The sequence below is a fragment of the Giraffa tippelskirchi genome, chromosome X, assembly GCF_054371585.1.
Source record: "Giraffa tippelskirchi isolate mGirTip1 chromosome X, T2T-mGirTip1v1.2.pri, whole genome shotgun sequence".
Taxonomy (NCBI): Eukaryota; Metazoa; Chordata; class Mammalia; order Artiodactyla; family Giraffidae; genus Giraffa; species Giraffa tippelskirchi.
In genome coordinates, this window is record NC_137289.1 from 20,897,499 (window position 1) to 20,921,458 (window position 23,960).

The 23,960-nt window shown below is 43.1% G+C and overlaps 1 protein-coding gene across 1 annotated transcript in view; it reads left to right on the forward strand.

Moving 5' to 3' along the window:
- The first annotated feature begins 1,935 nt into the window (after positions 1-1,935).
- The window catches only part of FRMD7 (FERM domain containing 7), a 38,026-nt gene continuing 16,001 nt past the window's right edge, over positions 1,936-23,960 (forward strand). Inside the window, exons 1-5 of the mRNA XM_081564017.1 lie at positions 1,936-2,007; positions 12,102-12,206; positions 13,004-13,046; positions 15,322-15,355; positions 20,644-20,741. Coding sequence (XP_081420143.1) covers positions 1,936-2,007; positions 12,102-12,206; positions 13,004-13,046; positions 15,322-15,355; positions 20,644-20,741 — 352 coding nt within the window. The remainder of the gene's footprint in view (positions 2,008-12,101; positions 12,207-13,003; positions 13,047-15,321; positions 15,356-20,643; positions 20,742-23,960) is intronic.

A 23,960-nucleotide genomic window follows, 5' to 3' on the forward strand; every position in this document is an offset into this window, starting at 1 on the left:
CCCCACTTGTTAAAAGGAAAGGCCCGGATTATGTGACATCAAATGATCTCTGTTGTGTCCTGAATGTCTCAGATTGTTAGATAGGCACAGAATGTTTTATCAACCTGACGTTTAAAAGAAAATTCAAACTACTATTTGGAATCCGGTTGTGCATCACGCACAGCACGTGGATTTAGTGCTAAAGCATTACGTGGAAACAAACAATTATAATTGTTTTAATTATCCGAGTAGCTAGTAATTTCGACAGGACTTGGAAGCACTGTCTTGAGAATGCTATTATTACACTGTCACTTTTGAACAGCCTTTCCAATATAGGCACAGTAATTTCAATGTCCCAGGAGTGGGGGCAAGATTGCTATTAGGGAGGTAATCTTGTTTTTTTTTCCCTTTCCTTTGTATGAAGAGTAATCCTGAGCAATGAGAGTCTCTTAGACACCATCCAGCAAAGAGTATGAATCAGATGCAACATGTCCAGGTCACTGCCAGGCCAACCTAAAGCCTCAGGCAGTGACACATCATTCCCTTAGAGCTTGAAAAGGGTGTCTGCTAGGTAGTATCATCTATCAGGGCCTAGATGAGCTCTCTGATTCCAGAGTTCCCTTCTGAACACATTTAGTCAGTATCAACATGGCTGCAGGTAAAGAGGGTGGTATACAGGTATAACTGAATCACTTCAGAGAACTGCAGAAATTAACACAACATCGTAAATCAGCTACACTTCAATAGAAAAAAAAGAGAGTAGTGATCAGGCAGCTGCTCAGGTTGATGCTTCTAGGACCCCCCTAGGATAGCCACGTGGGCCGGAAATCTTTCTGAGCAGTTAATCTCAAGCAACTTTAAACCTTCCATCGATCACACAGGCAGTACTTTGAACTGCTTTATGTTTTCAGAAATAAAATAAAAACCAGTTGTAATTTGGTGTGAATTTCACATGTGCACACACAACTACAGGGCTTGTTCTCTCTGCTTACCACCATCAGGAAATCTTAAGTTCCCATTTAAACTGTGCTTCCCTCCAGGGTTTATTGCTGAGTCCTCTGGGCTCTGGGGAAAGGGCCTCCGATGACTTCCTACTTATTCTTTGTTCTTTGATGTGTCTGACTGCACTTTGCTCTCCACCAGATGCTGAAAAACTAGACTGCCTGCAGAGAGGGCTCCATTTTAGAATGAACTGCAGCTACCTGGTAATTAGCCTCTCACCATTCTCAGCAGTTCTCTTTTTACCAGGAGTTCAACCCTCCAGGAAGGTTATAGCTTGGCCAATAATTTCTTCTGCCCTGCCCCGAAGGAGCTCTGTTTCCTAGTTCCCCGGGTGGTTTACACAGTGTAAGTTTGGAAAATCTGTTCAACTTCATTTTTAGAAAACTGGTTGCGTCTGACTGTATTGGTAGATGTATATGATATGGGTTTCATTTTTCTGTTGCTTGTTGCAATGTCAGAATATTTGCATTTTAAATGAAAAGTGAAACAGCCCTTTGAAAGGAGCAGTCCCAGGGTTTAACTCCTAAAGGGTTCTGAGGTTTCTGGATGTAGCCTGCAGATAATAGGAAAGGAGAAAGACTTACCTTCCTTGGGAAGGGTACAAACTCTGTAAAGGAGGTGCATGCCTATTGTTGCTTATAAATAGCGAGCTGGATGGAGGTGAGGGAATGTAGACCTAGATGCAGAACACGATTTCTTTATATCGCTGAAATTAAATCAGAATCACTGAAAACAGATTTTGCCTGGGAATTCACTAAATCGTACCAAAATGCAGAAACATTGCCAAATTTACTATTCTGCTCAGCACAAGTCAGATCTTCTCACTGGACAACTTCACTTGATTCTGAGCTCCAAAATGCCATTCAGGATTCAGAATGTGCAGAGCAAAAGGAGAGATGGAAATTAGCCATCAGGGTGGCTGGAAGGGACTAGTTCACTATTGTCTCCATAAAGATGCTGAGTGGCAATGTGCTTAGGCTTCTGGATAAACTGACTCTGGGCCAGCGCCAGAGGGGGGTGATTGGGGTAAGTTGCCAATGGGATAATACATGGCAAAGCTCTCAGCTGCACCATAAAAGACTGAAAGTAATTTCCAGGTAGGTGACTCTAAAAGGAATCCAGGAACACATCAGAGATGGGGTGTCAAAAAGATAATTTATATGTTTATGTCAGCAGGAAGCTCTTGATCTGACAAGCTGTGGTTTTCTTTCCAAAGGGTAGGAAGTGTCAAAGGAGAGGCTCAAGCATGTCGTCATGGGTGAGGAATGTTCCCAGCATCCCTCCTCTCAAAGAGGTGGGTAAGGGAAGAATGCATTAACAAGGGATGGTGGAAAGGGAGTGAGGCAAGTGAAGCCCAGCTTATCATGTCACGTTGTAAAGTTATCATTTTGTAAGGATGCTTCTCACTGCCAGTTGAGCCTTCTCATGCTGTCCTTGTTGCACATGTGGTTGGTGAGCCAGTTAGTAAACGAACAAATAGGCAAACCCTGACTCTGCCTAAAGGCAAAAGGGGAGCCAGCAAAGAGAGCACCTGGATATGCAGGCCTCTCCCTCTCTGTGACCTTCCAGCTTCAACTGCACTTATTACCCTGGACACATGTCTCCCATCTCGCCTCTTTCTCATCTCACAATCACTGCCCTAGTCCATGCGACCAACTTCTCCACCTGAACTGCTGCAGTAGCCCTGCCTGGTTGACTCGTCACTGGTTTTGCCCCCTCCTCCATCCACTCCTTCCACTTTCGTTCCTCCAAGGATAGTCCTCACACCTGCAGCATTGGTCTCCCCTGGGAGTTTGTGAGAAACGTAGTTTCTCAGGCCCCACCCACACTTACTGAATCTGAATCTGCGTTTTTAACAAGAGCTGCAGGTGATTCATATGCACTTTCCTGTTTGGGACGCTCTGCCCTAACTACTGCCAGGACGGTGTTTCCAAAACAGAACTCTGACCCTATCAATCCCCTGTTGAAATTCATTCAGCTACTCCACCCGAGCCCCGCCTTCAGGTATACGGCTTCACCTGACCCAAGGAGCCGGTCTTGGTGAGGTTCCTGCTCACTTCCTCAGTCCCTGTACCTCCCTTGCTCCTTTAGGAATGCCACACTGCTAACAGCCTCATTGTTCACAGCAGGTTTTCTAATCTCTTCTGCCTCTGACAGCCTTCTCTCACCCTCCTCTTCACCTAGCTAACTCCAACTCTTGCTTCCTGTTTTGGATTAAGTGTCCCCTCTGTGAAGAATCCATTATGCTACCCCCTCACCCGCTGCTCTGGGTTAGCTACCTTCTAGGTGTGATGTCACATTACCCCCTGCATACATCCTTGATGAGCCCCAATCACAGCGATCACCTGCTGATGCGCCTGCCTTGCCTGCCAGCCTATGTATTCCTTGGTGGTAATGCCTGGATCTTGTTCACCTCAGTCAGTATCCCTGGAGTCCAGGAAAGTACCTGGCACAGAACAGGCACTCAGTGAGGTGTGTTGAACTGAAGGAGTAGTAGAAAAGGGTCACAAAAGAGTACAGGCATATGGAGCAGGAAAAGGGCGAATGCATCAAAAGTAAGCCTGGAGTCTCGGCTGGGGGAAATTACAACAGGGAGACAAAAGGAGCAAAAACAGACAACCAAGAATGGAGAAAAACAAGCTCAAGGAGAGGTGAGGGGTTGACTTTCAAAGTGTTTAGTAGCGAAAAGGTTAAGACTGGTGAGGCAGTTCTCTCTGTCCCTGGCTTTTTGTGTGGTTGTTATGGTTGAGCTGTACCTATAAAAATGTGGAATCAGGGTGAAAATGACTGAAAGGCAACTCATTCACTTGCTACTGGAGGAATGATCATCAGACATGGGTGTCTTTGTGGGTAAAGTAATAGTCATGTCTGTGATTCTTAACATTCCTGATCTTGAATATTCAAATAAATGCTGCCCTCGTCAAAACAGACCCAAACCTGTCCAAATGCAAATAGCTAGGTGACCATCCCTCAGAATTTGCCTAGGACAGTGTTTGTCCAGTCCTGGTTTACACCTGTTGTGACAATATAATAATTACTAGTGCCCCATCAACCCTCCAAAGTGTTCCAATTTGGATGATAAATTACATAGTCAACCTGTAAACAGTCAACATTTCTTGAGCTCTTCCTTTGGACCAGATATTATATAAGGTAGTTGACATGAATAGTTTCATCATCAATAGATGCTTGTTATGATCCTTCTTTAACATGAAGATGCAATGGCCAGAAAATTCACCCTGTAAAATTCAGTGGTTTTTAATATATTCAGTGTGTTATACAACCATCACAACCATCTAATCCCAGAATATTATCATCCTTCCCAAAAGAAAACCCCAAACTAATTAGTAGTCACTCCCTGTTCCCCTCTCTCAGTCCTTGGCAACCACCAATCTGTCTCTATGGATTTGCCTGTTCTAGACATTTCATATAAATAGAATCATATAATATGTGGCCCTTTTGTGTTTGATTTCTGGCAGTACTGTTTCGCAACTGAGGAAGTGAAGGCTCAGAGAGATTAAATAGTCTGCCCAAGGTCACCCCTCTAACAGGAAGAGGGTCAGACCTAGATCCAGGTGTGTCTGGCTTCAGGGGCCACATTCTTGTGCTGCCCACCATGGCATGCTGCCTCCTCCTATATGCAGATATTCAGGACATTTTTGGAACTCCTTTTTGGCCTTCTTTCCAAAATGACTCACAGATCTTCATAAGTTGAGAGTGGATTTAATGTTTGGAAAGAGTACAAAGTCATAAAGGGCAAGTATGGTAACGAAAGTGGGTTATCAAGTTGGATCATTGTTATGGACTGAAATATGTCCCCCCCACCAGATTCATATCAGTTCAGTTCAGTTCAGGGCTTCCCTGGTAGCTCAGATGGTAAAGAATCTGCCTACAATATGGGAGACCCAGGTTCGATCCCTGGGTTGGGAAGACCTCCTGGAGAAGAAAATGTCAGCCCACTCCAGTATTCTTACCTGGAGAATTCCATGAACTGACCATGGGATTGCAAAGAATCGGACACAACTGAGCAACTAACACTGTCACTTTCAGTTCAGTTCAGTAGAGTCGGTCAGTTGTGTCTGACTCTTTGCAACCCCATGGACTGCAGCATGCCAGGCTTCCCTGTCCATCACCAACTCCCAGCGCTTGCTCAAACGCATGTCCATCAAGTTGGTGATGCCATCCAACTATCTCATCCTCTGTTGTCCCCTTCTCCTCCTGCCTTCCATTTTTCCCAGCATCAGGGTCTTTTCTAGTGAGTCAGTTCTTCACATCAGGTGACCAAAGTATTGAAGCTTTAGCTTCAGCATCAGTCCTTCCAATGAACATTCAGGATGGATTTCCTTTAGGATTGACTGGTTTGATCTCCTTGCAGTCCAACGAGTCTTCTCAACCCAAGAGTCTTCTCCAACACCACAGTTCAAAAGTATCAGTTCTTCAGTGCTCAACTTTCTTTATGGTCCAACTCTCACATCCATACATGACTACTGGAAAAACCATAGCTTTGACTACATGGATCTTTGTCAGCAATGTCTCTGCTTTTTAATATGCTGTCTAGGTTAGTTATAGCTTTTCTGCCAAGGACCAAGCATCTTTTAATTTCATGGCTGCAGTCACCATCTGCAGTGACTTTGGAGCCCAAGAAATAAAGTCTGGCACTGTTTCCCCATCTATTTACCATGAAGTGATGGGACTGGGTGCCATGATCTTTGTTTTTTGAATGTTGAGTTTTAAGCCAGCTTTTTCACTCTCCTCTTTCACTTTCATTAAGAGGCTCTTTAGTTCCTCTTCACTTTCTGCCATAAGGTGGTGTCATCTGCATATCTGAGGTTATTGATATTTCTCCTGGCAATCTTGATTCATGTGTTGAACAGCTAACCCTGATCCCCATGTGACTAAGGTGACTGTATTTTGAGATGAGGCTTTTAGGAAGTAATTAAGTTTAAATGAAGTCATAAAGGTGGGGCCCTAATCTGATAGGATTGATGGCTTTATAGAAAGAGGAAGAGACAGGTCTCTCTCTGTCTCTGTCTCTGTCAAGTGAGGACACAGAAGGCAACCATCTGCAAATCAGAAAAAGAGGTCTCACCACAACCTGACCAAGCTGGCACCCTGATCTCAGACTTCCAGCCTCTAGAACTGTGAGGAGAAATAAATCCCCATTGTCTAAGCCTCCCAGACTGTGCTGTTTTGTTATAGCTGCTGGAACTAGTACGGTCATATTTTGGGATTAAAAAATGAGGCATAACCATGAAGTCAGAAGAGTGAGTGATTATTTTCTGTGACTTCAAGAACATTTCCTGAGGGGAGCATGAGAAGTATTTTGAATGTGGGAATCAGCATTGGAAACAGGAGAAGCATCTATAAAACTCTTTGTATGGCATTGTGTATAATGTGTATTGTATTTCTCTGGAAAATATAACAAGTATAAGGAAACATTTAAATGACCTATTATGCTACTGTTAATAATAGGCTGTATTTTGTTCCAGTTTATCCTTCTCTGAAGCCTTAATTGTATAGCCTATATTCTTTTGAAGTAAACAATCAATATGTGGGTACATTAGATAGAATCTGTTATCTAATGTGGTCAAAGGTGGTTGTTGGTCAGTTAACTGATTAAATATGCCAAAGCAAGAATCACAATAAGTATGTATATTTGCACACAAACACCTTAAACTTTTTAGTTTGACATAAAACATATATATTTATATTCATATGCCAAGTTTTTGATGCAGAGTCAAGGGTTTTTGAGTAAGGGCTTCTGATTGGTGTTTCCATTTTTCTTCTCTGACACCCACTCATAATGCATCATTTAACATAGAAAAATTTGAGTACAGAATCCTTCCAGATTTTTATTCCCCAATATTTTACTGCTGTCATACCCCAAACTAATTTGACAGCATATTTGGGAGAATTCCCCCCTTACTGATTTTTTTTTGCAAAGTGATCAACGTAGTTTTCATAGAAACCCCTTTTGTTATTGTGATCCTAATTCTTGTGATATACATACAATTTAATTAAATTGTGTAATTACAATATAAGTAGAATTGTCAAAAATATATTCAAGAAAATAATTATTAGTAAGCCTGAGACTCAGTCAATGGATATAGAAGTACAAAGTCATATCAGAGTAGCCTACTAGCCACGATCTTTCATTATGACAAAAGCATTTGTCAATGTTTTAAAGGGGGAACAGAAAGCATCTTCTATGCATTGTTGAGTGAAAGTTTATTAAGAGAGTTTCTTCGATCCTAAAGCACAACAGCGCCAAAGAATGTTCAAACTACCCAACATTTGTGCTCATTTCACATGCTAGTAAGGTTATGGTCAAAATCCTTCAAGCTAGGCTTCAACAATATGTGAACTCAGAACTTCCAAATGTACAAGCTGGGTTTAGAAAAGGCAGAGGAACCAGAGATCAAATTGCCAACATTTGTTCAATCATAGAGAAAGGAAGGGAATTCCAGAAAAACAACTGCTTCATTGACTATGTTAAAGCCTTTGACTGTGTGGATCACAACAAACTGCGGAAAATTCTTAAAGAGATGGAAATACCAGACCTCCTTACCTGTCTCCTGAGAAATCTGTATGCAGGTCAAGAAGCAGCTAGAACCTTACATGGAACAAAGGACTGGTTCAAAATTGGGAAAGGAGTACGACAAGGCTGTATATTGTCACCCTGCTTATTTAACGTATATGCAGAGTACATCATGCGAAATGCCAGCTGGATGAATCACAAGCTGGAACCAAAATTGCCGGGAAAAATATCAACAACCTCAGATATGCAGAGGTTGATACCACTCTAATAGCAGAAAGTGAAGAGAAACTAAAGAGCCTCTTGAAGAAGGTGAAAGAGAGTGAAAAAGCTGGCTTAAAACTCAGCATTCAAAAAACTAAGATCATGGCATCCAGTGCCATCACTTCATGGCAAATAAAAGGGGAAAAGTGGAAGCAGTGACAGATTTTATTTTCTTGGACTCCAAAATCACTGTGGACAGTGACTACAGCCATGAAATTAAAAGATGCTTCCTCCTTGCAAGGAAAGCTATGACCAACCTAGACAGCATATTAAAAAGAAAAGACATCACTTTGCCGACAAAAGTCCCTATAGTCAAAGCTATGGTTTTCCCAGTAGTTATGTATGGATGTGAGAGTTGGACCATAAAGAAGGCTGAGCATCAAAGAATTAAGACTTTCCAATTGTGGTGCTAGAGAAGACTATTGAGAGTCCCTTGGACAGCAAGGAGATCAACCCTAAAGGAAATCAACCCTGAATATTCATTGGAAGGACTGATGCTGAAGCTGAAACTCCAATACTTTGGCCACCTGATGCGAAGAGGTGACTCACTGGGAAAGAACTTGATGCTGGGAAAGATGGAGGGCAGGAAGAGAAAGGGACAACAGAAGTATTTAAGATGGTTGGATGGCATCATCGACTCAATGAACATGAGTCTGAGCAAACTCTGGGAGATAGTGAAGGACAGGGAAGCCTGGCGTGCTGCAGTCCGGGGAGTTGCAAAGAGTCAGACATGACTTAAAGACTGAGCAACAGCAAGAGTTTCTACTGCCCCTGCTTACTTAAGAAAAATCTAAATATGTAGAAACTAAAAAGGTAAGGTTCCCTTTAATCTAATCCCCTCTCCAGAAATAATGCTATTAACAGTTTGGTATGTATTCTTCCAGACTCTTCTATCTATCTATCTGTCTATCTATCTATCTATGTACATTACTTGCTGCTTGCTATGTGCCAGGCACTATACTAAGCCCTTCATGTGAATTATCTTGATTAATCCACACAACAATTCTGTAAAATAATACTATTATTATCTCCATTTTACAGATGAGTAAACTGAGGCTGAGGAAGGTTCAGTAATTTTCCCTAGGTCACATAGTGACTAACTTGTTCTTCCTCTTGAGAGGACTGTTGTGCTAATGCACATGAATCAAGTTAAATGTTTGGATCTATTCATCTATTTATTCAGTAAGCATTTATTTAATGTCCACTCTTTGCCAGTCACTGTATAGAATGCCAGCTACTCAGACACAGGCCTTCTGTCTTCAGTTACCTGAAGATGTGAGCTAAAAGATTTGCCCCAATTAAAAAACTTAGTCGATAGGTAGAGCAGGATTACAGTCCAGGCTTGTTTAACCACCTGTTCTTTGCCCTATGTGCAAAGAAGCTTTGGTAGACTGTTTTTTGGAGAGAGACACCACCACTTGAATAAGTATCGTTTGCATGGGAAAATGAGTTTGGATCCCCAAGAAATCAGTGTCCAATGCTTAAGACCAAGTTTGTAGACTGGAGATTATAAATACATGTTCTGAAAAGTTTTAAATTATATTATATGTGTGTGTGTGTATGATTTTTCTTAAGGCAAATACCGCTCTACTGTAATCCAAGGGAGATGAAAGTAAGGCAGCGTTGAAAATTGGAGTTTCTATTTCTTGAGTGGGAGGGCCGGTAATAAAGTATTTAGATCCTAAGGAGCTTGATTAGAATGTTGAAAAGTGTCAGTTCAAACAAGAGCAAGCAATGGAAAAGAGAATCAGAAGTCCAGAAAAAACAGGAAAGTTGTAAACAGAGATATTATAAGAAAATATTAACATAAAGATTGAAGAATTGGTTGGAAAAAAGTACAGGCTGCATGTTAAGACAGAACCAAGACCTTACCTATTGTGCAACACATTCCACTAGGCTGGCCAATTTCCATGTACACTATGGAGGGTTGAAGGGAAATGCCTCTCTCCCAGAGATGTGGGTGGAGAACTTGAGCCACGTGAGCCCCTGGCCTCTGAGTGCACGAATGCCAACGGCTTTTAGAGCCAGTTGGCAAGATATACAGGGGTAGACGAATCAGGTGCTTATTCTTGTAAACATGGTATGGAATCTTACAGAAGGGAGCAAAAAGGCAGCCTGGATTGGAAACCTTACAGGAACGGCTATATATTCTTTGTGACTGCAGAAACACTTAAATATACAAACACATGGAATGTGGCAGCATTGATGTGGAGGATTAAGCACCCCAATGGAAAAAGAAAAAAGAAAAAAAAATGAGAAGGAAAAAGGAAAATCTTGAGTTTCTTAAATTGTTGGCAAAGAAACTGGAGTCTATGATGGAATTTGGTCCCCATGACTGAAATGTTTCTTTGGTGTTGGAAAAAGTCTTGCTGTCGTTTCTCTCTCTCTTTAGAATTTTTTTTTATTCATAATAAAAATCCTGCGGCAGCTCCTTGTCTGGAGGACTTTAAAAATAGGAGCGATTTCATCTGTCTGGAATGGTCTGTGTCAGCACTTGCCCTAGGCAAGGTTGCCACATAGGCAAAAACACCCCCTCCCACTTCCCTCCCAGACACCCCTCCCCCACTGCCCCCCAATGCCTTTCAAGCCCCCAAACCACCTCCCCTCTGTGGGCTGGCCCCCTTTTCCCAGACCACAGCTCCAATGAGACCTCCCACATAAAATCAAACCCCCTTGTCTTCAGCTCTCTCTCCAGGTGCTAAGGAGGCAGTAACTATCACCCTTTGCGGCCTATTTGCATTTAAAACCAGGACCCTGGTTAAGCCTCTTGAATTTCAAGTTGGTGGAGTTTTGGACAATGGAACCAAGCGGAGAGAGGTCCAAGCAAGAGGGGAGTGTTTTGAGTCCTTGGGGGAAGGGGGTGGGGATGTTGCCTTCCTGGAAGCTATTAAATCCCAGATGTGAGTTCTGCTCAGTGTGAGACTGCCTTGAGGGAGAGTGTTGGGGGGGGGGAGGGTGTCTGGATTCTCTGACCTCTCAAGGTTGGCATTAATTCTATGGGTCGGTGATTCCAACTATATTCCCTGAGCCCGGCTTCCTTTGCAGCACTAGAGGTACCTCGTGACTTGGCTTTAACTAGGGGTTTTCAACAGCGTGTCTTTGTGCCCATCAGCCAGGGCCCAATTTTCCCATCACTGTCCTCCCCGCCACTGCAACCCTCAGCTTCAGCGATGGTGGCTGAAGATCAGCCCCAGCCCCGCTCCGCTCAGATATTCAGCTCTACATAGCTCCCGTTCTCAGAGAAGCCTGAGAAAGGGACTGTTTCGTGCTCACAGTGTGAGTGGGCTTTATGAAGCAAGAAATAATACGCGTGGCCTTGCATGAAATGAGTATGCTAGATGCAGATTTGGTGGGAAAAGCTGCAAAATGAAATCTCCTGGTGGAGCTCAGAGGAGGAAGTTGGTCAATTTCATGTTGGAATAACCCACATTCAAGAGCCCCTAGTGTGTGCCAGCCTCTGAGTTAGATCTGGTGAGTAACAAGAAAATTAAAGCAAGGCCCCTGGTATGAAGGAATTCAGTCTAACAGGGAAGAGAGACATCCCATGTGAGAAATGTCATGTTTGAGGTAAGCAAGAGTGTCTGGGAGCATGAAGTGTGCCCTTGGCTCCACCTGCTCCTGTAAGGATCAGAGAATGCTCTCCTGGGGAGATGGCATCTGAGCTGAGTAGGAGGAAGCCAAAGCCAAGAAAGGTGGGAAGGGCGTTCTGTGTAGAAGGAATGACAGGAACAGAGGCATGGAGGCATGAAACTGCTTGACATGTGTGGGGAGCCGGGAGCAGGCTGCGATTAGTAGAAAGTGGCTGGCAGGGGGAAGGGCGAGAGATGAAGCTGGAGGGGCGGGCAGGGCCCCTAGATGGAGAGGAGGGCCCAGCCTCCCTGCTAGGGAGTACAGACTTGATCCTGAAGGGAGTCACTGAAGGATTTTAAGCAGGTCAGAATTGCATCTTGATTAAAGTATCTGTCAATTTGGGGAAAATCCTTCAAATTGCCTGTGGAATGAACTGATGAAAGAATTCCATTGAAAGGGTAGATTTGTAGATCCAGCCTAAGTAGTTAAGGGTGAGGCTGTCTTTTTCCAAGAGGGTTTCTCATTCATCTGAGGCTTTTTAAAAGGTACCTCTAAAACAATCTACAGATAGATGCCGGTATATGTATGGAAAATTCAACCTCATTTGGGAGGGTGCCAGAAAACTGTGCTTAAAGGAAACTGAATAAAGTCTAGTTGCTTCTCCCCTTCCCCACCCAATCTGCCCCACCCCTGCACTGCAGTAACAGTATCAGCCTAGAATGGAAAACTGCTATGATCTCTTTGTTTTGTTTAGCAAAAGTCATCCGGGAAGGCGCTGTTTAACCTGAGCTGCAGCCATCTAAATCTTGCTGAAAAGGAGTATTTTGGATTAGAATTCTGTAGCCATTCTGGAAATAATGTAAGTTGCTTTCATTATAGGGTTCTTTGTGTCTAGAATTGCTTCTAAATGCAGCCTTCAGCTAGGTATGTAGGGCTCAAACCCCTGATTGCAAAATGAAAAACCATTTAAACCCTTGCAAAATGACAGGATTTAATCACTATTTCCCTTCCTTGGCTATTAAAAGTCACTTCAGTTTGCCAAACACAAACTCTTCCACCCGCTGCTCCTCTTGTGTCTTCACTGTGTGAAGAGCTCTCTGTGCTTGATTCTGATTTTCCAGAGGCTGGAACTCAGCCTCCAGAATGAAGACTCCTAACCTCACCAATGAGTGTTCAGGGCACTCTCCTTGGCCCTCTCTCATGTCCTACCACTCCCAATGTTCTCCCTGCTGTGTCCTGCCTTGGCGGATCTTTTATCTGGCTCCTTCCCAGAAAGGCTCATTATGACTACTAAGCTGGCATTTGGAGGCTGTAGGATTCAAATATGGAGCCAAACGCCTTCATTAGTCTTTGCGGCAATTAGTAAGCCTGGCATATGATACCTCTGTCACCCCTCTGTGGCAGGGGAGCAGTGATTCAAATGCCAACAGCAAAGAGTTTACAGATCAACAATCTGCACTGTCATTGGGAAAATACAAGGGGGCAGGCTGAGTGTGGGGCAGGCACGGCATCTCTTTGATGTTGCTGTTCCTTACTATCTTTCGAAGTCTGAAGAGTCTTGATATTTGTTTGCTTCATGTTGACTTTAATATGTTATCCAAAAAAAGGTGCACTCAATGCCATGTTCTACCAATTCTTTCATTAATGTTGTTACAGGTCTGGTTGGAACTGCTGAAGCCCATTACAAAGCAGGTAAAAAGTAAGTATGGAAAATCACTTAAAGAATAGAATTCCTAGTTATAACTTGAAAATATTTCAACAATACTGCGCTATTCCACACCTTAACATAAGCCGAGAAAAGGGCTTTGATGTAGTATTTTAATCCTTCATCATCCAGTAAATTTACCAATTTTGAAAAATCATTTTAACTTTGCCTGAGATGAAGAAAATCAGGCTGCTAGATTTTTGAGTAAATTTAGAGAATTCTGTGGATTGGCCCTAGGGATACATCTCTGACTCTAGCCCTGCAAATCTTTGAGCATCCTTGATGTCAATCAGCCATGCCATTCATGGTCTTCCAGGAGGTGTTTTAGTTTCATTCTGTCACAGACATTGTCCATTCATTTCAGTTCACGTTTGAGAGCCTACTATGTATGAAATAATCCCTCTACCCCATATGTTACAATCATGTGGTGGTTCTCAAATTTCAGTGTGTATTAGGATCACTGTGAGGTGGGGCAGGGTCTTGTTAAAATGCAGATTCCTGGGCCTCACCCCCACGGTGGGGACCAGCAATCTGCATTTTTAACAACCTCCATAGATGTTTCTGCTTGCAGGTTGATTTCAGTCCACACTTTGAGAAAAGCTGTCTTCGTGCGTCTTCCCCCTCCTGCTCTCTGCATGTTGGTGCTTCCCACTGTATGATGTGGGTCTTCCCAGGTGGTGCTAGTAGTAAAGAACACGCCTGCCAATGCAGGGGATGTAAGAGACGTGGGTTCGATCCCTGAGTCAGGAAGATCCCCTGGAGAAGGGAGTGGCAACCCACTCCAGTATTTTTGCTTTGAGAATTCCATGAAGAGAGGAGCATGGTGGCCTATATAGTCCATGGGGTCGCAAAGAGTCAGACATGACTGAGCGACTTAGCACACACTGTATGATGATAATCAGTCACATAATTCCAACGGCTTCCCAACTGACTCCCCCACTTCAGCCCCACAATCCATCTTGTGCACTACTCCCAAAGGAACTACCGCAAATAGAAACCTTACCACATCACTCTCCTGCTTAAAATGTTTCCATGACTCCCTATTGCCCTTAGAATAAAGTCCAAACCCTTTTGCATGATCCACAAAGCACTGAATTCTGACTGGCTTTATAGCCTTTACCTCTGACTCTGACCACTTCATACTCCTACCTCTCCTGACTTTAACAAAACTAGCCTCAGGTGTAGGCTTCTCAGATAAAATAGAAGATGCCCAGCTAAATTAGAATTTCAGATCAATGAAGACTAATTTTCTTAGTGTAAGTATGTCCCATGCAATCATTGTTTATCTGAAATTCAAATTTAACTGAGAATCCTGTCTTTTTATCTGCTAAATCTGGTGGCCCTACTGAGGTGTCAACTCCTCCAGGAAGCTTTCCTTGACTTCCTCCAAACTCTTTTCTCCCTCTTGGGCTTATAACACTTTGTGGTGCTGTATTTGTCAGTCTAGAAGTCTGCCGCTGCTACCAGCCTTTGAATGCTTAATTGTATTTTTATTTCCAGGACCTGCTAGTACAATGCTTAGCATGCAACAGACACTCAACGAATATTTACTGAATGAATGGTATTAGTGCTGAATGTGTACACTTGCTTTTGATGCAAAAAGTTTCTTATTTTCAAATGCAAGTAGGAGTGAAGGCAAGTAGATATGGATTTTTAAATTAATTAATTTTGCAGTAGGTCCTTGTTGGTTATCTGTTTTACATATAGCAGTGTGTACATGTCAATCCCAATCTCCCAAGATATGTTTTCTTAATGTAGAGTTTATGATACACAGAGGTCTCAGTCCCTACTACTAGTTCCCTTTAAGAATCTTTGAGCCAGCTGAAATTCACCTGCCTCTACAGTGGGGCCCTTCTCTCAGCCAGGAATGCAGAATCCCAAGTAGCAAGTGGTATATTTTTCCAAATGCAACACTTCTTAAGAGAGGACACGGTAGGCCCCAAACGGGGCACATCTTTACAAAAAGAAACTCAGAGAGAGAGAGAGAGAGAGAGGGTAGGAAGAGGGGCACGAGGACTTTCCCGATTGCTGTCCACATAGAGGCACAGTCCAGAAATAGCAGCATCTCACAAATGTGAAAAATTGAAATTTCAATGAAAAGTGTATGAGAAGGAGTGATGAGGAGAGGAGTGGAGGGGAGAGGGGAGTGTGTGTGTGTGTGTGTGTGTGTTTCTGAAGACCTGTAACTGTTGAAATAAAACTTATGGAGATATTGTGTTTTAAGATCCTAAGGAAGTTGTTTTCAAATTTATGGTGAAATTTTTCCCAGTGGACCCTGGACATCTGCGAGAAGAGCTTACAAGGTATAGTACTTGTATGATGCATGATGTTGTTTAATCATTGTCCTTTTATCAGGGAACAGGTTTCTAGCCTTCTTTGGAAGGCTTGGATCACAGTCTCTTTCTGGGAGATGGTGAGGAGTTGGTGAGCAGGAGGGCCTGGCTGGTCCCCAAAGTGTTAATCTTTCAAAGGATGGGGACTTGACGGAGAAGGAGGGATGCTGTTCTAAAAGTGATAACCAACCTGGGTGCCCACTTTGGGGATATGCCATTAACTGCTACAACAGTAAGAGTGTTTGCCTTCATTGCGTCTGTGTTCCAATCAGAGGGCAGCTTGACAGCACAAGTACAATGCCACCTAAGTTCCCTGCATATTGAAAATGCTTGTGTGTATGTGTATCCCATAGGTAGTAAGTGATAATGACTCATAAAACCTTTCTAAAGTAGAAAAGTAAAAAATATAAAAATCAGTTCAGTTCAGTCACTCAGTCGTGTCCAACTCTTTGCGACCCCATGAATCGGAGCATGCCAGGCCTCCCTGTCCATCACCAGCTCCCGGAGTTTACCCAAACCCATGTCCATCAAGTCAGTGATGCCATCCAACCATCTTATCCTCTGTCGTCCCCTTCTCCTCCTGCCCCCAATCCTTCCCAGAATTAGGGTCTTTTCCAATGAATCAACTCTTTGCATGAGGTGGCCAAAATACTGGAGTTTCAGCTTCAACATCAGTCCTTCCAATGAACACCCAGGATTGATCTCCTTTAGGATGGACTGGTTGGATCTCCTTGCAGTCCAAGGGACTCTCAAGAGTCTTCTCCAACACCACAGTTCAAAAGCATCAATTCTTCGGCACTCAGCTTTCTTCACCATCCAACTCTCACATCCATACATGACCACTTGAAAAACCATAGCCTTGACTAGATGGACCTTCGTTGGCAAAGTAATGTCTCTGCTTTTAAATATGCTATCTAGGTTGGTCATAACCTTCCTTCCAAGGAGTAAGCGTCTTTTAATTTCATGGCTGCAATCACCATCTGCAGTGATTTTGGAGCCCCAAAAAATAAAGTCTGACACTGTTTCCACTGTTTCCCCATCTATTTCCCATGAAGTGATGGGACCAGATGCCACGATCTTAGTTTTCTGAACGTTGAGCTTTAAGCCAAGTTTTTCACTCTCCTCTTTCACTTTCATCAAGAGGCTCTTTAGTTCTTCTTCGCTTTCTGCCATAAGGGTGGTGTCATCTGCATATCTGAGGTTATTGATATTTCTCCCAGGAATCTTGATTCCAGCTTGTGTTTCTTCCAGCCCAGCGTTTCTCATGATGTACTCTGCATAGAAGTTAAATAAGCAGGGTGACAATATTGACGTACTCCTTTTCCTATTTGGAACCAGTCTGTTGTTCCATGACCAGTTCTAACTGTTGCTTCCTGACCTGCATACAGGTTTCTCAAGAGACAGGTCAGATGGTCTGGTATTCCCATCTCTTTCAGAATTTTCCACAGTTTATTGTGATCCACACAGTCAAAGGCTTTGGCATAGTCAATAAAGCAGAAATAGATCTTTTTCTGGAACTCTCTTGCTTTTTCGATGATCCAGCAGATATTGGCAATTTGATCTCTGGTTCCTCTGCCTTTTCTAAAACCAGCTTGAACATCTGGAAGTTCATGGTTCACATATTGCTGAAGCCTGGCTTGGAGAATTTTGAGCATTACTTTACTAGCGTGTGAGATGAGTGCAATTGTGCAGTAGTTTGCGCATTCTTTGGCATTGCCTTTCTTTGGGATTGGAATGAAAACTGACCTTTTCCAGTCCTGTGGCCACTGCTGAGTTTTCCAGATTTGCTGGCATATCGAGTGCAACACTTTCACAGCATCATCTTTCAGGATTTGAAATAGCTCAACTGGAATTCCATCACCTCCACTAACTTTGTTCGTAGTGATGCTTTCTAAGGCCCACTTGACTTCACATTCCAGGATGTCTGGCTCTAGGTGAGTGATCACACCATCGTGATTATCTGGGTCGTGAAGATCTTTTTTGTACAGTTCTTTTGTGTGTTCTTGCCACCTCTTCTTAATATCTTCTGCTTCTGTTAGGTCCATACCATTTCTGTCCTTTATTGAGCCCATCTTTGCATGAAATGTTCCCTTGGTATCTCTAATTTTCTTGAAGAGATCTCTAGTCTTTCCCATTCTGTTGTTTTCCTCTGTTTCTTTGCATTGATCACTGAGGAAGGCTTTCTTATCTCTCCTTGCTATTCTTTGGAACTCTGCATTCAGATGGGAATATCTTTCCTTTTCTCCTTTGCTTTTCGCTTCTCTTCTTTTCCCAGCTATTTGTAAGGCCTCCTCGGACAGCCATTTTGCTTTTTTGCATTTCTTTCCCATGGGGATGGTCTTGATCCCTGTCTCCTGTACAATGTCACGAACCTCTGTCCACTGTTCATCAAATTGTAATAAATTATTTATTTTGCACAATTATAAATGATTGACATTTAAGTATAATATTAATAATTACTATTATTAATTTTATATAAGTTAAATATTTGTATACTTGTAAAAATTTAAAAGGTATCAAGTATGAAATGTTACAGTATTTTTATATTTGTAAAAATGCCCTTTAAAATGACAGTGTAAACTTCTTTGAAAAATCTTGTCAACATAGAAAAAAAATGAAAGTGTCACTTGCTAGGTTGTGTCCAGCTTTTTGCTACCTTATGGACTGTGGCCCTCCAGGCTCCTCTGTCCGTGGAATTCCCCAGGAGAAAATACTGGAATGGGTTGCCATGTCCTTCTCCAAAGGACCTTTCTGACTCAGGGATCAAACCTCGGTCTCCTGCATTGCGGGCAGATTCTTTACCATCTGAGCCACCAGGGAAACACTCTCTTAAACCTTACTCTGCTTTCTAGACTTTAGACTCCAGACTTTTACACATGAAAGGGATATAAGGAAACAGGTCCTGGGAACTAGAGTGACTTGACCAAGGTCATGGGATGTTAGAGGGTATTTCACCTGAAATATTCCCCAACATGATTCATGGCCAGTTTTTCTTTACCTCTCTTGTACAGGGGGCTTCTTTTCTGAGGGGTCTTTGTAGAAGTCAGTCTTTTCACATATCAGTCTCTCTCCAAATCCTCTCCAAATTTGTGAGTTTTAGGCCTCTTTCCCCGGAGAAGGCAGTGGCACCCCACTCCAGTGCTCTTGCCTGGAAAATCCCATGGACGGAGGAGCCTGGTAGGCTGCAGTCCATGGGGTCGCGAAGAGTTGGACACGACTGAGCAACTTCACTTTCACTTTTCACTTTCATGCATTGGAGAAGGAAATGGCAACCCAGTCTAGTGTTCTTGACTGGAGAATCCCAGGGACAGCGGAGCCTGGTGGGCTGCCGTCTATGGGGTCGCACAGAGTCGGACACGACTGAAGTGACTTAGCAGCAGCAGCAACAGCAGGCCCCTTTCCCAGATAACTTGGTATCTCTATCAGTTTGCCTTTGCTTACCCATTTCAGTCGAGTCTCAAATTGTAACCAATTCTGATGAAGATAAACTTTTTCTCAGAAAAAAAAAAAAGAATGAGAGAATCAATGTGATGATAAATGATTCATCAGCTGTTCAGAGGAAGGATTTGGTATTTGCAGCAGGCAGCTGCCTCCTTAACAGCAAGGAATGTGTCAAATAAGAAGTTTACTTTCTTTCTTGTTAGGAGTAAAATTAAATTCACCTCCCCTTTAGCAATTGAGGCTGATTATTCTCATTTACATCTATATTTGAAAGCAGGCAATAGCAAAGTTTAGACTTCCTTTATTTTTTCCCCATTGGTCCATTTGAGAATACTTAATTGTAGTTGACTTTACCAGGAGGCGTCGTTTGAGGCCAATACCTGTTTCTCAAAGTGGCATTCAAATATAACTTTTCTGATTGAATCATTTCTAATCCATTAGGGGAGCATCACTTTTCACTTTCATAATGAACCCTTTTGTAAAGTGAATAATCATCTACTAATTTATCTGTTTTCTCCCAGTCTGTATTTTCATCTATCACCTGCAGTTAATTTTGATTCACCACATTGCCTTCAAGTCTTAACTGGTTTTAAAAAACCTAGATAGAACATTATTTAGAAAATTATCAGTTACATCTTATATAGGGAAATGTGCACAGTAGATACTCAATAAATGTTTTAATGTCTAAAATAAAATATTGGAAACAGTTTTGGACCAAGAAGGGACACAGTCAGCAGTAGAATCTTAATTATACACATCTTTTCGAAAGTTGATTGCCTTTCATAAGGGCTTAAAAGTATGGAACAAATGTTCTCTGATTGGCAAAGCTCTGGATACCAACATACACTTTAAGGGTCCCTGATCATCAGTGGTGGGCTTCCCAGGTGGCGCTGGTGGTAAAGAGCGCCAATGCATGAGATGCAAGAGACACAGGTTCAATCCCTGGGTCAGGAAGATCCCCTGGAGGAGGGCACGGTAACCCACTCCAGTGGGTTTCTTGCCTAGGAAATCCCATGGACAGAGGAGCCTGGTGGGCTACAGTCCATGGGGTTGCAAAGACTCAAACACAACTGAAGAGACTTGGCATGAATGATTACCACTGGGGAAAAGGGCAGTCTGGCTTCATTCCATTCGGGACACAGTAATTCCATACCTGCTCTGTGCAAAGGGCTGGGCTGGGCCCTGGTGATACAGAGATCGGGGGCCAGGTGAAGGGGCAGAAGCACGTCCTCAAGTTCTTGATTTCTGAAACACCATCTTTTGGGTAGGAGCCAGCCTAAACTGAATGGCAGACCTGAGATCTGGCCACAGTTTCACTCTCTCGGGGTGATAGGACTTTGCCAAGATCACCTAACCTCTGTCATTCCATAATTGGAACATGGGGTGATGGTGCCAACTTTCTAAGTTGTTACCATAGTGAGGACTTGAGAGCATTTTGTGAACAGAGCAGTCCTGGCCTCCTGCACAGGCTTATTCTTGCTGAATCTCCCTTTCTCTCTGGCGGGGTATGTGGCTTTGCTACGTGGCAGAAACCACCAGAGGATTGTTGGCCAACTCCCTTGAGTTGGCGGGAGGATTTGGCCAGGGTGATTCCTAACGGCTGTGAGGGCTGCCAAAGCGCTGGCTCAGCTGAGTCGTGGTCTAGCTGCTGGTTAGGGGCTGAAGCGAAGCCTATGCATTATTCACCACCCCCAACAGGCATCTCCCTGACTGGGGGCACCGTGTCTTTCTTGAAACATCTTGGGTCTGGGAGAAGGGAGATGCTTCTGTCTTGTTCCTGTTTCTTTCTCAAGAGATTTCCCCCCACTTCTTTGCAGGTACCTTTTTACTCTTCAAATAAAGAAGGATTTGGCTCTGGGAAGGCTGCCATGCAGTGACAACTGTACAGCGTTGATGGTATCCCACATCTTACAATGTAAGTAGCAAATGTCGGCTTTGGGGCCTATCAATTAGCTAGAGAACCCAGCAAAGGAGCTGAGCACCCTCAACGTCCCCACCATTGTGCTGGGACCTTTCTGTGGAGGAGAAAAAGCAAGGATGAGGTAGATGGAAATGACATGGTCCAGTAGAAGGGGGCTGGTCACTGTAGTCATTGAGATTTGGATGCAAATCCTATCTCTGCATTCTAACTGTTGTAGCCTGGGGTGAAGTCCCCTCCTCTGTCTCTGCCTGAGTTCCCAAGTCTTTAAAATAGTGACAACAATGCCTTCTCAGAGTGCTTATGTAGATTAAAAGTAAATGCTGATTTCCTTTTATCTCCGTTTTACCTTGCCCTCCCACTGCCTCCAGCTTGCTCACCAGGAGCTGGTCTGGACTAATCCAGGCACGGACTTTGCTAGGCAGGCCCCCTACTCCTTCTGCTTGCCCCAGGAGCCATTTGTGGTACGTGCTTTCTGCGGCACATTGTCACATTTAATGTGATTTCCGTGTTGCTCTTTATCATGATTCCAGAGAACAAAGCACAGAGTCCAGCAGGTGGAGAGAGGCTAAAAGGGAAAAAGGCCCCAGGCGTCTATTAGAGTTCCCCGTATCCTGGCAGCCAAGCCGGTGGACCAGGCTGAGTAAGGAAGGCAGGGAAAAGGAGACCCAGGGAACAGTGGGGCCTTGCCTGGGAGGGGGTGAAGCTGGGCAGGGCAGCCTGCTCCTCATCCCCAAGGGTAGGGTTGAGGCAGCTGGAAAGAATCATTATGATTATTTTAATTTCATGTGTATAATCTATAATATTTGTTCAAAGGAGAATAGGCTGTTCCTTACTGTTCCTGCAGGATCATAACTTCATATTTTTTTGTTTCATTTTTTGACCTCTATCCATTGCCTCCCTGACAGTCCAGAAATGGTCGATTTCTGATTTCAGTGGGAACTCCAGGATGAAGGGCTTGGATAGAGACAGTATCTGAGTCATTGTTTACCAAGTGACTCGTAACTGAGACAGGGTGACAGTCCAGGATCTCAGGAAGGCAGTGAGCAATGAGAGTAATAGTTATCAGAGAAGACTTATGGAGGAGGTGGCTTTTGTGCTGCGCTTTAAAGGGATGCATAGGAATTGGATATGTAATGATAAGCAGAGAAAAAAGCAGAAAAAAACGCGGGGGTGATGGTACAAGAAGGAAGTATATACAGAGGATACAGCTTAAGTACAGCTCGAGCATAGGGTCTGTTTAGGGGAGGTGGCCAAAAACTAAGCAGCATTTTGAAGGGCCTTGAATGCCAAGGACACTAACTACATGTCCAGTACGTGCTTGGGGTGGGGTCGGGAGATAGGGTATGGCAAATGGAGAAAATAGTATTGGAAGACTTATCCTTCTCCACTTTATCCGCCTGCTAAATCAGCAGTCAGAGGATTGGGGCTCCCGAGACAGCCTTTGATGGGGGAGCCCAACTTCATTTTTAATGGTTCAGCATTATGGATTTGAGCATTCCCTAGTGGCCATTTCAGGCATAGCACAGGACACTTCAGCTTTTCTAGAGGGTATTTTGTTTGCCAATAGAAGCTCTTTCCACAGAAAAAAGCTGAAGTTTCAAGGAGTCAGCTCTTCACAATCCATGCAGGTCAGATTATTTCACTGGATGCTAAGACAGTGTGCAGAACCCAACCAGGCTGTTCATTCATTTGCTCATTTATTTATTCATTTAATATTTATGTTCCAGGCATTCAAGGGCCTCCACATTCTGACCTTGTCATGTGCTTAAATCTCTCTTCCACACCCCTCTGGCTCTAGCCAGACTTCCTCCCAAACACAATTTGTACATTCCAGATAAGCCTCCCATTTATGAATACCCTTAGTAACTCTTCTTTGTCATTCATTCAGCAAAAATTTCTTGAGTACCTACCACATGCCAGGTACTACTATACGCACTGGGAACATAGCGGTGAAATAAATGACAAAAATCCTTGCTCTCATGTAGCTCACATTTTGGCAGTGGAAGACAATCAGACCAAAATAAGGAAATTTATAATGGAAATTTATAATGTGTTAATATGTTTGTAGGTGATAAGTGCACCGGAGGCCATGAAATATAGAAAGGAGAGAAGGAAATTCAAGGGGCAGGTACTGAATTTTCTAAAAAGGTGGTCAGGGTAGGCTTCACTGTGAAGGTAACAGCTGAACAAAGACTTGGAGGTAGTAAAAGACCAAGCCATGCAGAAATCGGGTGGAAGACAGTTTCAGTCAGAGAATATGCAGTGCAAAGGGCCTGAGAAGGGAGCATGCTGGGAATATTAAAAAAATATATTAAGTAGGCTTTATGGCTGACTGGAACTGAGGAAAAAAGGGGGACAGTAATCATGGAGAGTCTTAAAAATATATTAAAATCGACTTCCCTGGCAGTCCAGTGGCTAAGACCCTGTGCTCCCAATGTAGGGGGCCCCGGTTTGATCCCTGGTCAGGAAACTAGATCCCACATGCTGCAACTAAAGATCCCATGTGCTGCAACTGAGACCCAGTGTAGGCAAATAAATACATAAAAATAAAATATTGTAAAGTTAAAAAATAGAAAACAGTTAAAAAAAAGCATATTCAAGACATAGGATATTACTCTAAATGTGATGGGAAGCCATTATAGCATTTGAAGCAGAGGAGTGAAATGATCTGAATTAGGTTTTAACTACACCATGCTGGCTGCAGTGGTGAAAACAGAAACTTGTAGCAAGTCATAAATAAGCCATAGTGATCTAATGTACAGTATAATGAATATAGACTATAATATTATATTATAATTATGTAATGTGATGAATATCACTACAACGGTAATCATATTGCCACCTATAAGTGTATCAAAGTAACACAATGTACACCTTAAATTGGCACAATGTTCTAGTCAAATTTATTCAATTCAAAAAAGAGAGAAAATAGACCTTATGAGGGATGGTGGAAGTGGGGAGACCAGATAACAAGCGATGGCAGGAGAGAGAGAGGATGGTGGTTTGGACCAGCGTGCTCACAGTGAAGGTGCTGATGCTCTGTGCTGCCTTCTATCATTAATGATATTTACCTATTTGTGTGTCACAGGTCTCTTCCTAGATTGTTAAGAGAAAAACAAGCATGGCCTTATGTGTTCCTATGTTTTCCTTAGAGTCAGCATAGGGCTTGTGCTTAATATACAGAAAGATTGGTGTGTGATGTGTGTGTGTGTG